The 13,666-nt window shown below is 40.0% G+C and overlaps 1 protein-coding gene across 1 annotated transcript; it reads left to right on the plus strand.

Annotated features, from left to right (window-relative positions):
* Positions 1–4,602: 4,602 nt before the first annotated feature.
* LOC138898924 (uncharacterized) lies at positions 4,603–5,262 on the plus strand. Its single transcript, XM_070185033.1, has one exon. The coding sequence runs from the start codon at positions 4,603–4,605 to the stop codon at positions 5,260–5,262; it is 660 nt and encodes a 219-aa protein (XP_070041134.1).
* Positions 5,263–13,666: the final 8,404 nt, after the last annotated feature.

Raw genomic sequence — 13,666 nt, forward strand, 5'->3', positions numbered from 1 at the left:
ATTTGGTTGCATTTGGAGCTCCATTGAGGTGATTATTTGAATTAAAATTTTGAAGACGTTCTTCCATTTTCGAGCTTGAAGCTTTTAATCTGAAGAAGAAACATAATTACTCAATAATATATCGTTACAGTATACAATATACTATAAAAGTATATTGATTTATTTTATAGTTTACTGCTACAAATAATTTAGCAGTACATACAATAAGAATAGTATACAATATACTACAATAGTTTATTATAATAGTATACAATATACTGCAATAATATATAATATGTTGCAACAGTATATCATTATAATTGGACCATTTTCTAGATTTTCAAAATTTTCAGGCCCTTTTCAAATTTTAAACGACGTTTTCATGGTGGAGATTTTGCAGTAAATTTTTTAAATTTGGGTTAAAGTTGAGTTGACTAGAGAAGAAGAATTTGTATTGTATACCAAAATGATATACTATATACTATTTTGGTATACAGTTTATGTAACGACCCGACCGGTTGTATTGCTTCCTAAATAAGACTCCATGTATATGGTTTTACTATTTTATGACTTGCGGGGATGGCTAGTTCGGGATTTGTAAGGGTTCGGATTAAAATCGAAACACTTAGTTCCTTAAGGTTGGCAAAAAGGGCAAAGTTTGACTTTGGTCAACGTTTTAAGTAAACACCCTCGGAACCGTGATTTGATGGTCCTAATAGGTTTGTATGATAATTTTGGACTAAAGCGTATATTCTGATCGGGTTTTGGATGACCCGGGAACGTTTCGGCACTTAAGGTTGAAAGTTTGTTATTGAAGGTTTAAAAGTTCTTTAAATTTGTTTTAGAGTAGGTTTTGGTGATATCGAGGTCCGTTTGGGATTCCGGGCCTGGGAATAGTTTTGTTTGGTGATTTAAGACTTGCACGCAAAATTTGGTGTAAGTTGGATGAACTTGAAGTTCATAAGTTGATTCAATTTGGTTTGGGGTGTAATTCTTAGTTTTGATATTGTTTTCCGCATTCTGAGGGTGCGAGCGAGTCCGTTTTATGATTTCAAACGTGTTGGCATGTTTGGACGATTCACGGAGGTCGATTAGCCATGGGTGAATAGCTGAAGCACCCAGCTTCTGGTGTAACCGCACCTGCGGAGGGCCAACCGCAGGTGCGAGCGCACAGAAGCAGCCCAACATGGCAGCCAGAAACCATAGATGCGAACATGGCCATCACAGATGCGCGACGTAGAAGCGGTCAAGGGACCGCATAAGCGAGACTTGTGCAGGTGCGACTCATCTGCTGTTGGAGCGGCCTCGCAGAAGCCACCCTTATTCCGAAGATGCGGACTTAGGCCAACTAAGGGAGGTATGCATCTGCGATGAACCTTCCGCAGAGGCAGCCAAGGGACCGCAGATGCGGAAGTCTTAGAGGTAGAATGGTCCATTTAATGCGTGACTTAGACGATTTTAACTCATTTTCTTTCACCTCTTGGGGCGATTTTGGAACTCTTGGAGAGGGGTTTTCACCTAGTACTTGGAGGTAAGTAAATTCTATCGAATTTGAATTAAATACATAGATTAAGGGTAGATTTTAATATATCAATTATGGAAATTATGGGTTTAGATGAAAAATCTAGGTTTCGATAACAATGGGATTTAACCACGGAAATGGTTAGGGAATTGAGTAAAAATTATATATTTGAGTTTGTGAGGTTATGGGTAACAACTTTCTTCAAATATTTCCGGACACGTGGGCCCGGAGACGTATTTTAGGAATCTTTCAATTAGGGTTGGGTAATCACTCTAATAGTTAGAATATGAACTTTAGAACATGTATTGATTAGTTTATATAACATTTCACTAGTTTTGGATTGTTCGGCACCGAGTTGGGGCTTTAGAGTAAAATTGTGATCGTAAAGTGAGCCTTGAGACGAGGTAAGTCTCTTGTCGAACCTTGTAAGAGAGAATTTACCCCCATAGGTGCTTTAAATTAATTTTTGCTTCTAATTGTGGGGGCTGCGTACGCACGAGGTAACGAGAGTCCGTTCGTAGCTACTATTTATGCTTATGTCCGGGTAGCTTAAGACCCAAATCATGGATTACTTGTAATGTTTTCACCCTATTTGTTAATTTAATTGCCCAAATTATATTAGAACTTGTTAGAAGAATTGTAAAAGACCGAATTTTACTTACTTGAATTTTTAGCGGATTACTTGACCGTTAATGGAATTTTTATTATATTGTGTATTAACCCTATTATAACGTTTAAGTCAAATGCTTATAAAGTATCATCTCTTCTTGTGGAGCGGGCCGAACGCCTCGGCAGTAGATAGATGCATCTATGGATTATGTTGCACGTCCCTCGGTAGTGTACATGTTATTCTGGATCGGGCCGTACGACTTCGACATAAATTGTGCTTAATAATACTCGGAGCCTAATCATACTTGATACTATTTTGTGTCTTATGAGGTTACACATATCAATGACGGGAATTTATTAAATTGTGAAAGAATTATTTGCTCCTGCTTGTTAATGGATATTTATTATTAATTACATAACTCATGCTTTTTTAGAATTTCTGTATTCATATTGTTAGCTCGTAGTAATTGTCGAAGTCGACCTCATCATCACTACTTCTTCGAGGTTAGACTAGATACTTACTGGGTACATGTTGTTTATGTACTCACGCTACATTTCTACACTAATCATGCAAGATCTGAGGCAAGTACATCTGGCGGTACTATCGGTGCGCATCCTAGATATCTCGAGGCATAGTGGTGAGCTACTTCCTGAGCTGTCCGCAACACCTAGAGTCTCTCCTTTACATTTATTTCTATCTATTTTCAATTCAGACAATGGCTAGAGTTTTGTATATATATTAGTGCTCATACACTTGTGACACCATGTCTTGGCACACACACTAGCAGGCATATGGTTTTGGATTATTCTATGGTTATGATTGCAATCAGCTGCTTTCGTCTATTTATTTACAAAGTTCTGATTTCTTAACCTTTTTATTTAATGGAATTTAATCACTTGAAAACTTATTAAAAGAGAAATAACATGGTGTAATTCACCGTTGGCTTGCCTAGCGGTAGCATTGGGCGCCATCACGGCCTATAAGTGAATTGGATCATGACAACATGGTATCAGAGCACTAGATTCACGTAGGTCTCACAAGTTATGAGTAGGCCTAATAGAGTCTTGCGGATCAGTGCGGAGATGTCGGTACTTATATTCGAGAGGCTATAGGGTGTTAGGAAACTACTCTTTCTTCATATCCTATCGTGCAGTTGATGTGGTACTAAGTATCTTTCTCTTATTCTCTCACAGATGGTGAGAACGCACGCAGCGAATGTTCCAGACCATGGAGGAACTGCTCCCACTGTTGCTAGAGGCTGAGGGAGGGCTCCAGCCCATGGTAGGGGATGAGGATGTCCCAGAGTTGCCCCAGTTGTTCAACCAGTGGATCCAGTAGAGGATCCTATTATTGATGAGCAGGTGGAGGTGCCTGCAGCAGAGCCATCCCCGATGGATTTCATGTCCGCATCGGGATTCCAGGAGGTCATGGGCCGTATGCTACAGTTCAGGGATTCTATGACGTAGGCTGGTTTATTTCCAATAGATCCAGCCACATCTCAGGCGGGAAGGGAGCATAGACCCCTACCGCTCAGGCTCCAGGGCATGCAGCTGTCGCATATCAGACTCCGGGCGCACTACCCGTGGGCAGAGCTTATCCAGTTGAAGCAGCTATACCTGAGCCCAGACCAGCTGCGGCCAGCGATCCGAAGAAGCTATTGGACAGATGGACTAGGCTTCATCCCCAGTCTTCAGAGGTGAGCGACATGAGGACCCCAGGACTTTATTGATCGGAGGAGGGACAAACTACACAACATAAGGATATTGGAGTCCCATGGGGTCGATTATACCAATTTTCAGCTGGAGGGAAGGGCCCGTAGGTGGTGGCAGTCATATCTTCTCGGCAGACCAGCAGATTCTACTCCCATGACTTGGGACCGGTTCACCCATATTTTCCTGGACATGTATATTCCACCCTCTCAGAGGGAAGAGTTACGGTTTCAGTTCAACAGCTCCAGTAGGGTCAGATGTCAGTGTTCGAATATGAGGTGAGGTTCTCTGATGCAGAGAGAGTGTGAAGGTTTGTTGCAGGTTTTCACACTGGCATTCAGGCCACCATGACCTGAGAGGTTAAGATAGAAACTTCTTATAAGCTAACTGTAGATATAGCTCAGAGGATCGAGGGTGTACGTCAGCGTAGCCGGGAGTAGGCTACGAGGGATAAACGATTTCGGTATTTGGGAGAGTTCAGAGGTGCCCCGGCTGGGGGCAGAGGCCAGTTTGTGAGGGGTCAGTTTAGCAGGCCCACATATCCAACACCGCCACCTCCTCGAGGTACTCTAGTGCGACCGTATTTGAACGCCATGCCAGAGAGCTCCTACCGCCCACCAGTTATTCAGTGTTCCTCTAGTGGGTATTTAAGCCATCAGCGTCAGACTTCAGGTCAGAAGCTCACCGTACCTAGTGGTTGTTTCGAGTGCGGGGATCTCAGTCATATGGGAAAGTTGTGCCCCAGGCTTCGGAGCAAGGTAGTGCAGTAGGGTCAGTAGCCTATGATTACAGCACCAGCTACTCCACCAGAAGTTCGGCCGCCCAGAGGCAGAGGTCATGTGGGTAGGGGCCATCTTAGAGGTGGAGGCCAGTCAGGTGGAGGCCAGTCAAGTGTCGCTCCAGCTAGGTTCTATGTTTTTCCGGCCAAACAAGATATAATGGCCTCAGATGCTGTGATCACATGTATTATTTCTGTCTATGGTAGGGATGCATTAGTACTATTTGACCCAGGATCTACATATTCATATGTTTCATCTCTGTTTGCTCATTTCCTGGGTATTCCTCGTGAGTCCTTGGGTACTCCTGTTTATGTGTCCCCTCCCGTGGGCAATTCTATTGTAGTGGATCGGATCTACCTGTCCTGCATTGTTACATTCTGTGGTTATGAGACTAGAGAGGATCTTCTGTTGCTCGATATGACCGACTTTGAGGTCATCCTGGGCATGGACTGGTTATCTCCATATCACGCAATCCTTGATTTCCATACTAAGACTATTACCTTGGTGATGCCAGAGTTTTCTAGATTGGAGTGGAAGGGTTCATCTGGCAGTACATCTAGTTGGGTTATTTCTTTTCTGAAGGCTCAACACATAGGCGAAGAAGGGTTGTTTGGTTTATCTAGCCTATGTTCGGGATACTACCATAGAGACTCCGACGATTGATTCAATGCCCATGGTATGGGAGTTCTTCGATGTGTTCCCTTCTGATCTTCCAGGCATGCCACCAGATTGTGATATCGATTTCTGTATTGATTTGGCTCCAGATACCCAGCTTATATCTATCCCATCGTACCTCATGGCTCCGATAGAGTTGAAGGAGTTAAAGAAGCAACTTGGGGAGTTGCTAGCAAAAGAGTTCATCAGGCCAAGTGTATCGCCTTGGGGTGCACCAGTGTTATTTGTGAAGAAGAAATATGGGACTATGTGGATGTGCATTGATTACTGCAAGTTGAACAAGATCACCATCAAGAACAAGTACACGTTGCCGCATATTGATGATTTGTTTGACCAGTTGTAGGGTGCCAGGGTGTTCTCTAAGATCGACTTGAGATCAGGGTACCATCAGTTAAAGATTCAGGATTTTAATGTTCCGAAGACGTCTTTTCGGACTAGATATGGCCATTATGCGTTTCTAGTGATGTCCTTTGGCTTGACCAACACCCCGAAGAAGTTTATGCATTTGATAAACCGGGTGTTCAGGCCATACATTGATTCGTTTGTCATTGTCTTCATTGATGACATTATGATCTACTCACGTAGCATGGAGGAGCGCGAGCAGCATTTGAGAGTGGTGCTTCAGACCTTGCGGGAACAGAAGCTATATGCTAAGTTCTCCAAGTGCGAGTTTTGGCTAGATTCTGTAGCATTCTTGGGGCATGTTGTATTAGGCGAGGGCATTAAGGTTGAACCCAAGAAGATTGAGGTAATTTAGAGTTGTCCTCATCCTACCACGGCGATTGAGATTAGGAGATTCTTGGGATTAGCAAGTTATTATCGTCGGTTTATGAAGGGCTTCTCATATATTGTAGCACCTTTAACTAGATTGACCCAGAAGGGTGCTCCGTTCCAATGGTCTGATGATTATGAGGTGAGCTTTCAGAAGCTCAAGACTGCATTGACTTCAACACCAGTGTTGGTGTTGCCTTCTGGTTCAGGGATGTATATTGTGTATTGCGACACTTCACACATTGGTTTGGGTTGTGTACTGATGCAGGAGGGGCAAGTTATTGCATATGCTTCACGTTAGCTGAAGCCCCAGGAGAAGAATTACCCTGTACACGATTTGGAGTTGGCTGCAATTGTCCATGCACTTAAGATCTGGAGGCATTATCTTTATGGAGTGTCCTGTGAGGTTTACATCAATCATCGTAGCTTGCAACATTTGTTCAAGCAGATGGATCTCAATTTGAGGCAGCGCAGGTGGCTTGAGTTACTAAAAGATTATGATATTACCATCCTTTATCATCAAGGCAAGGCTAATGTAGCTGCAGATTCCTTGAGCAGAAAGGCGGAGAGTATGGGTAGTTTGGCATTCATCCCAGTAGAGGGGAGACCACTAGCTTTGGACATTCAGTCTTTGGCTAACAGACTTATAAGGTTGGATATTTCATAGACCAGTCAAGTTCTTGCATGCGTCGTTGCTCGGTCTTCACTATTCGAGCATATCAAGGCTCGCCAGTTTGATGATCCGCACTTGTTGGTTCTCAAAGAGATGGTACTACAGGATGATGCCAAGGAGGTTGCTCTCGGTGTGGATGGTGTTCTGCGACTCCAGTGTCACCTATGTGTTCCAAATGTTGATGGCTTGAGGGAGAAGATTCTAGAAGAGGCATACAGCTCACGGTATTTTATTCGTCCAGGTACTACAAAGATGTATCATGACTTGAGACAGCATTATTGGTGGCGGCGGATGAAGAAGGACATAGTTGAGTATGTGGCGAGGTGCCTAAATTGCCAGCAGGTCAAGTATGAGCATTATAGGCTAGGTGGCCTACTTCAGCAGATGACTATACCTGAGCGCATTACTATGGACTTCGTAATTGGGTTGTCGCGGACCTTGCGGAAGTTTGATACAGTTTTGGTCATTGCCGATAGGTTGACCAAGTCGGCACACTTCATTCCTGTTGTGACCACGTACTCTTCAGAGAGGTTGGCCCAGATTTATATTCAGGAGATTGTTTGGTTATATGGTGTACCTGTTTCTATTATATCAAATAGAGGTCCTCAGTTTACTTCACATTTTTGGAGGGCAGTACAAAGTGAGTTGGGGACCCGCGTAGAGCTCAACACAACCTTTCATCCGCAGACCGACGGGTAGTCGGAGCGGACAATGCAGATCTTGGAGGATATGCTCAGAGAATGTGTTATTGACTTTAGAGGGCAGTGGGATCGATTCTTGCCTTTGGCCGAGTTTGCTTACAACAACAGTTATCAGTCCAACATAGAGATGGCCCCATTTGAGGCTTTATATAATGGGCGATGTCGTTCTCCCATCAGATGGTTTGAGCCCGGCGAGGCTAAATTGTATGGGCACTAATTTGGTGAAGGATGCTTTGGAAAAGGTAAAGTTGATTCAGGAGCAACTTCGGACAGCACAGTCAAGACATAAGAGTTATGCGGATCAGAAGGCAAGTGATATATCTTTTATGGTGGGCGAGAAAGTTCTCGCCGATGAAAGGGATCATGAGGTTCGGAAAGAAGGGAAAGTTGAGCCCAAGGTTCATAGGTCCATTCGAGGTGTTGAGACGAGTTGGGGAGGTTTCTTATGAGCTTACTTTGCCTCCCAGTCTATCGGGAGTTTATTCGGTTTTCCATGTGTCTATGCTCCGCAAGTATCATGCCGACATGACGCATGTGTTGGACTACAACACGGTTCAATTAGAGGAGAGCATGGGTTATGAGGAGGAGCCAACTGCCATTGTTGACAAACAAGTTCGCCAGTTGAGGTCCAAGAAGCTTTCTGCAGTAAAGGTTCAGTGGAGGGGTCAACCAGTCAAGGAGGCGACTTGGGAGGCCTAGGAGGACATGCGGAGCAGATATCCACACCGGTTCAGCACTTCATGTATGATTCTAGACCCGTTCGAGGACGAACATTTGCTTAAGAGGTGGAGAATGTAACGACCTGACCGATCGTTTAGCTTCCTAGGAACCCGTTTCCCTAAATAAGACTCCTCGTATGTACTTTTACTGTTTTATGACTTGCGGGGGATGACTATTTCAGAATTCGGAAGGGCTCGGGTTGAAATCAGAACACTTGGTTCCTTAAGGTTGGCAAAAATGGTTAAGTTTGACTTTGGTCAACATTTTGAGTAAATGACCTCGGAACTAGGAGTTGATGGTCCCAATAGGTTCATATGATGATTTTGGACTTGGGTGTATGTTCGGATTAGGTTTTGGATGACCCAGGAGTGTTTCGGCGCTTAAGGTTGAAAGTTTGCTTATTGAAGGTTTAAAAGTTCTTTAAATTTGGTTTAGAGTAGGTTTTGGTGTTATCGAGGTTCGTTTGGTATTCCGAGCTTAGGAATAGTTCTGTATGGTGATTTAAAACTTGCACGCAAAATTTGGTGTCATTCCGAGTAGTTTAAGTATGTTTCGGCGCGTTCAGAGTAAGTTGGAAGAACTTGAATTTCTTAAGTTAATTCAATTCGGTTTGGTGTGTAATTCTTAGTTTTGATGTTGTTTTCTGCATTCTGAGGGTGCGAGCGAGTCCGTTTAATGATTTCAAACTTGTTGGCATGTTCAGACGGGGACTCGGGGGCCCCGCATGCCATTCGGACGATGCGCGGAGGTTGCTTAGCTATGGGTGAACAGCTGAAGCACCCACCTTCTGGTGTAACCGCAGATGTGGACAAGGAGACCGCAGATGCGCGACCGTAGAAGCGAGACTTGCGCAAGTGCGGCCCAACTACCGCAGGGGCGGCCTCGTAGAAGAGACCCTCATTCTGCAGATGCGGACTTAGGCCAGCCAAGGGAGGACCGCATCTGCGATGATCCTTTCGCAGATGCGGCCCAATGATCGTAGATGCGGAAGTCCTGGAGGCAGAATGGTCCATTTAATGAGGGACTTAGACGATTTTGACTCATTTTCTTTTACCTTTTGGACGATTTTGGAGCTCTTGGAGAGGGGCTTTCACCTAGAACTTGGAGGTAAGTAAATTCTATCTAATGTGAGTTAAATACATAGATTAAGGGTAGATTTTAACATGTAAATTGTTGAAAGTATGGGTTTAGATGAAAAACCTAGATTTTGATAAAAATGGGATTTAACCACGAAAATGGTTAGGAAATTGAGTGAAAATTATATATTTGAGTTCGTGAGGTTATGGGTAACAACTTTCTTTGAATATTTCCGGAATCTGAGCACGTGGGCCCGGGGACGAATTTTAGGAATCCTTCAATCGGGGTTGGGTAATCACTCTAATAGTTAGAATATGAACTTGCGAACATGTATTGATTAATTTATATAACATTTAACTAGTTTTGGATTGTTCGGCACCGAGTTGGGGATTTAGAGCAAAATTGTGACCGGAAAGTGAGCTTTGAGATGAGGTAAGTCTCTTGTTTAACCTTGTAAGAGGGAATTTACCCCATAGGTGATTTAAATCAATATTTGCTTCTAATTATGGGGGCTACGTACGCACGAGGTGACGATTGTCCGTGCGTAGCTACTATTCATGCTTATGTTCGGGTAGCTTAGGACCCAAATCATGGATTACTTGTAATGTTTGCACCCTATTTGTTAATTTAAGTGCCCAAATATTATTAAAACTTGTTAGAGGAATTGTAAAATATCAAATTTCACTTACTTGCATTTTTAGCGGATTACTTGATCGTTAATAGAAATTTTATTATATTGTGTATTAGCCATGTTATAACGTTTAAGTCAAATGCTTATAAAGTAGCCTCTCTTCTTGTGGAGCCGGCCGAACGCCTCAGTAGTAGATAGATGTATCTATGGATCATGTCGCGCGTCCCTCGGCAGTGTACACGTTATTCTGGATCGGGCCGTACGACCTCGGCATAACTCATGCTTAATAATACTCGGAGCCTAATCATACTTGATATTATTTTGTGGCTTATGAGGTTACACTTATCAATGGCGGGGATTTATTTGGATTTTATTAAATTGTTAAAGAATTATTTGCTCCTGCTTGTTAATGGATTATTATTATTAATTACTTAACTCATGCTTATTTGGAATTTCTGTATTCATATTGTTAGCCCATAGTAAGTGTCGAAGTCAACCCCCTCGTCACTACATCTTTGAGGTTAGACTAGATACTTACTGGGTACATGTTGTTTATGTACTCACACTACACTTCTGCACTAATCGTGCAGGATCTGAGGCAGGTGCATCCGGCGGTACTACCAGCGCGCATCCCAGATATCCTGAGGCTTAGTGATGAGCTACTTCCTGAGCCGTCCGCATCACCTAGAGTCTCTCCTTTATATTTATTTCTGTCTATTTTCAGTTCAGACATTGGCTAGAGTTTTGTATAATTTATTAGTGCTCATACACTTGTGACACTAGGTCTTGGCACACACACTAGCAGGCATATGGTTTTGGATTATTCTATGGTTATGATTGCACTCAGCTGCTTTCGTCTATTTATTTACAAAATGCAGTTTCTTAACCTTTTTATGTAATGGAATTTAATCACTTGAAAACTTATTAAAAGAAGTAACATGTTGTAATTTACTCTTCGCTTGCCTAGCAGTAGTGTTGGGCGCCATCACAACCTATATGAGAATTGGATCGTGACAGTTTATTCCAACCGTATACTATTATAGTATACTATATAATATAATAGTACACTATTACAATGGTCCTTTTTGATTTTTTTGAATTTTTCATTGAGTTATTTTTTAACTTTTCAACAGAGTTCTCATTTTTTTTTTATCTTTTTCTTAAACCAAAATATTTAGTTTGAAATATTTGATTGGAGGTAGTGGCTACAGTTTGAGTTAATTTGGTGGAAAGTTTGGAGTAGATTTTTGAAATTCAGTTGAACTAGCGAAGAAAACTAATTACTATATATAAAAATAACATACTATATACTATGGTGGTATATAATATTTAATTCATTAGTGTATAATTTATTGTGTTGAACTGGTGAAGAAGAATTTGTAATATATACCAAAATGATATACTATATACCATTTTGGTATAAAGTTCATTCCAACGGTATACTATTACAGCATACTATATAATATAACAGTATACTATTACAATTTGGTCCTTTTAAAAAAAAAAAATTCATTGAGTTATATTTCAACTTTTCAACAGAGTTCTCATATTTTTTTAATTTTTTTCTTAAATCAAAATATTTAGTTGAAATATTTGATTGGAGATTGTGGTTGAATTTGAGTCAATTTGGTGAAAATTCTAGAGTAGATATTTAAAATTTAGTTTGAAATTGAGTTGAATTAGCGAAGAAGACTAATTTGTACTATATACAAAAATAACATACTATATACCATTTTGATATATAATATTTAATTCAATAGTGTATAATTTATTATAATAGTATACTATTACAGTATATGGTATAATGTAACAATATAGTTAAATTTGGTATTTGTTTAATTTTTGTTTAAAAATTGAACTAGTCTTTTTTAATTTTCTAACAGAGTTCTCGATATCATATACCCCGTATATAGCATGTGTGTATCATAGTATACTGCAATAATATACTTCAACTACTATTAATATATTATTTTCGATATACTTTATGCAAAAGTAAGTTATTTCTAATAATTAATATATGTATATAATATAAATAAATAAAAAGAACAAAATAAAGGAGCCACAATGTGTGCAGAATTAGATTATGAAAAAAGAAATAAAAAATAATTTGAAATAATGATAAATAATAATTAAAAAAATAAAAGCAAAAGAAGAGAAGAGAAAATAGTTATAATGTATAAGTTGTTCTAATAATTGAATTAAAAATTAAGAAAAAAAGGAAAAAAAGAAAAAAAATGTATATTATAATAGTTAAATTAAAAAAAAAAGATGAACCAATATTTATTTTATCAATTATATTTTCTTATTGTATAAAAAAAGAATAATAAAAAAGAGAAAAAAAGTCAATGAAATTAGATTATGAAGAGAAAAGGAAAATAAAAGAAAAAAGGAGTTAAATGAAATTAGGAAAGGAACAACAAATAAAGAAAAAAAATTAAAAAAATAAAGAGTAGCCAAAATTTGGACAAAAAATAAATGAACTAAAAAGAAGAAAAAATAAAAAAAATGAGAAAAAAAGAAAAGAAGGAAAAAAGAAAAGAAGCGGAGAGATAAAAAAAGAAAAGGAGAAAAAGAGGAAATTACCTACAAAAGCTACCACAGGTATGAAATATAATTAGTTTGATAGGTAGAAAAGTAAATGGGTAAGTAAGGGTAAATAGTTTTGTTTTTGTGGGTAATTGAGTCATTAACTCATTTTATTTACACTCATTGGGGCCTTTTGATGAAAAGGTCATGTGGGGCTAGGTTCCGTCCCCTACTATTAAAAAGTAGTCGGAACATCATAGCAAACAACGGAAGAGTAAAAGACAAGAATTATCGAAATATGTAGATTTAAGATATTTGGAAAGTTGGAAAGTTTGGACCTAAATGAGAAGATTTAACCCCTGAATGAGAAGTTAGAAAAAGAAAAGCTAAGAAATGAAAGAAGTGCAGTGCGTGGATCGAACATGCGACCTTCAGATCTTTAGTCTGACACTCTCCCAACTGAGCTATCCCCCAAAGTTGGATATGGTACTCTAAAGAAGATGGCCTAGCTGATTGGGCCATGATCGGACGCCATGCCGCACACATGGTGGCACTGTGCTGGAAATTATGATGAAATTATGGTAATGTCTCAAATGAGATGGCCTAGCCGATCGGACCGAGATCGGACTCCGTATAAGAATACAGAGTTATTGTGAATTGTGGAATATCGGTACTAAAGGTCACCCAAGCTAATAATATGAAAATTGTCTTGAAAACGTATATGATCCTTAACTTGTTGTTTTACTATTATTTATAGCCCTTATTGAATTCTTGATTGTTCCTCTTGTATTATTATTCATTCTATTCGACGGTAGTAACGTCCCTTTTGACAGAGACGTTGCATCTTTAAATGGATGCAGGTGGTTACATAGCAGACAGTGTTGATCACAGATAGGGTTGCATCCTCTTCTCAGCGGACTCGGTGAGCCCCATTTCATTCCGGGATCATGTATTGTACCTTTTGTTTATATTATGGTCACTTTTTGAGGTATAGTCAGGGCTTTGTTGCCGGCACCATCTTTACTCTTTTTTGCATCTTTTGAGGCTCCGTAGACACTATGTGGATTGTACATGGGTGCTTAGAAAGGTCAAACGGATTATGTCATATTTTGGATTTTGTTTCCACTAAATCTCAAAATGTATGTATTTTGAAACTTAACAGGGAAGTAGCAAGAAAATCAAACGGTTTAATGTTGTATGTATGAATTTCCTTCTTCCTGATTAAGGAAATCACGTCTTTTCTTGATCATGGGTTAATTGGGTAGAAAGTATCTAACAAGCTTGCTCGGCCGG

Source organism: Nicotiana tomentosiformis, chromosome 9, assembly GCF_000390325.3.
Source record: "Nicotiana tomentosiformis chromosome 9, ASM39032v3, whole genome shotgun sequence".
In the NCBI taxonomy this organism is placed as follows: Eukaryota; Viridiplantae; Streptophyta; class Magnoliopsida; order Solanales; family Solanaceae; genus Nicotiana; species Nicotiana tomentosiformis.

Bases quoted from the DNA above. Each gene is read 5' to 3' on its own strand.
- LOC138898924 (XM_070185033.1), top strand. From the start codon at position 4,603: ATGATTACAGCACCAGCTACTCCACCAGAAGTTCGGCCGCCCAGAGGC.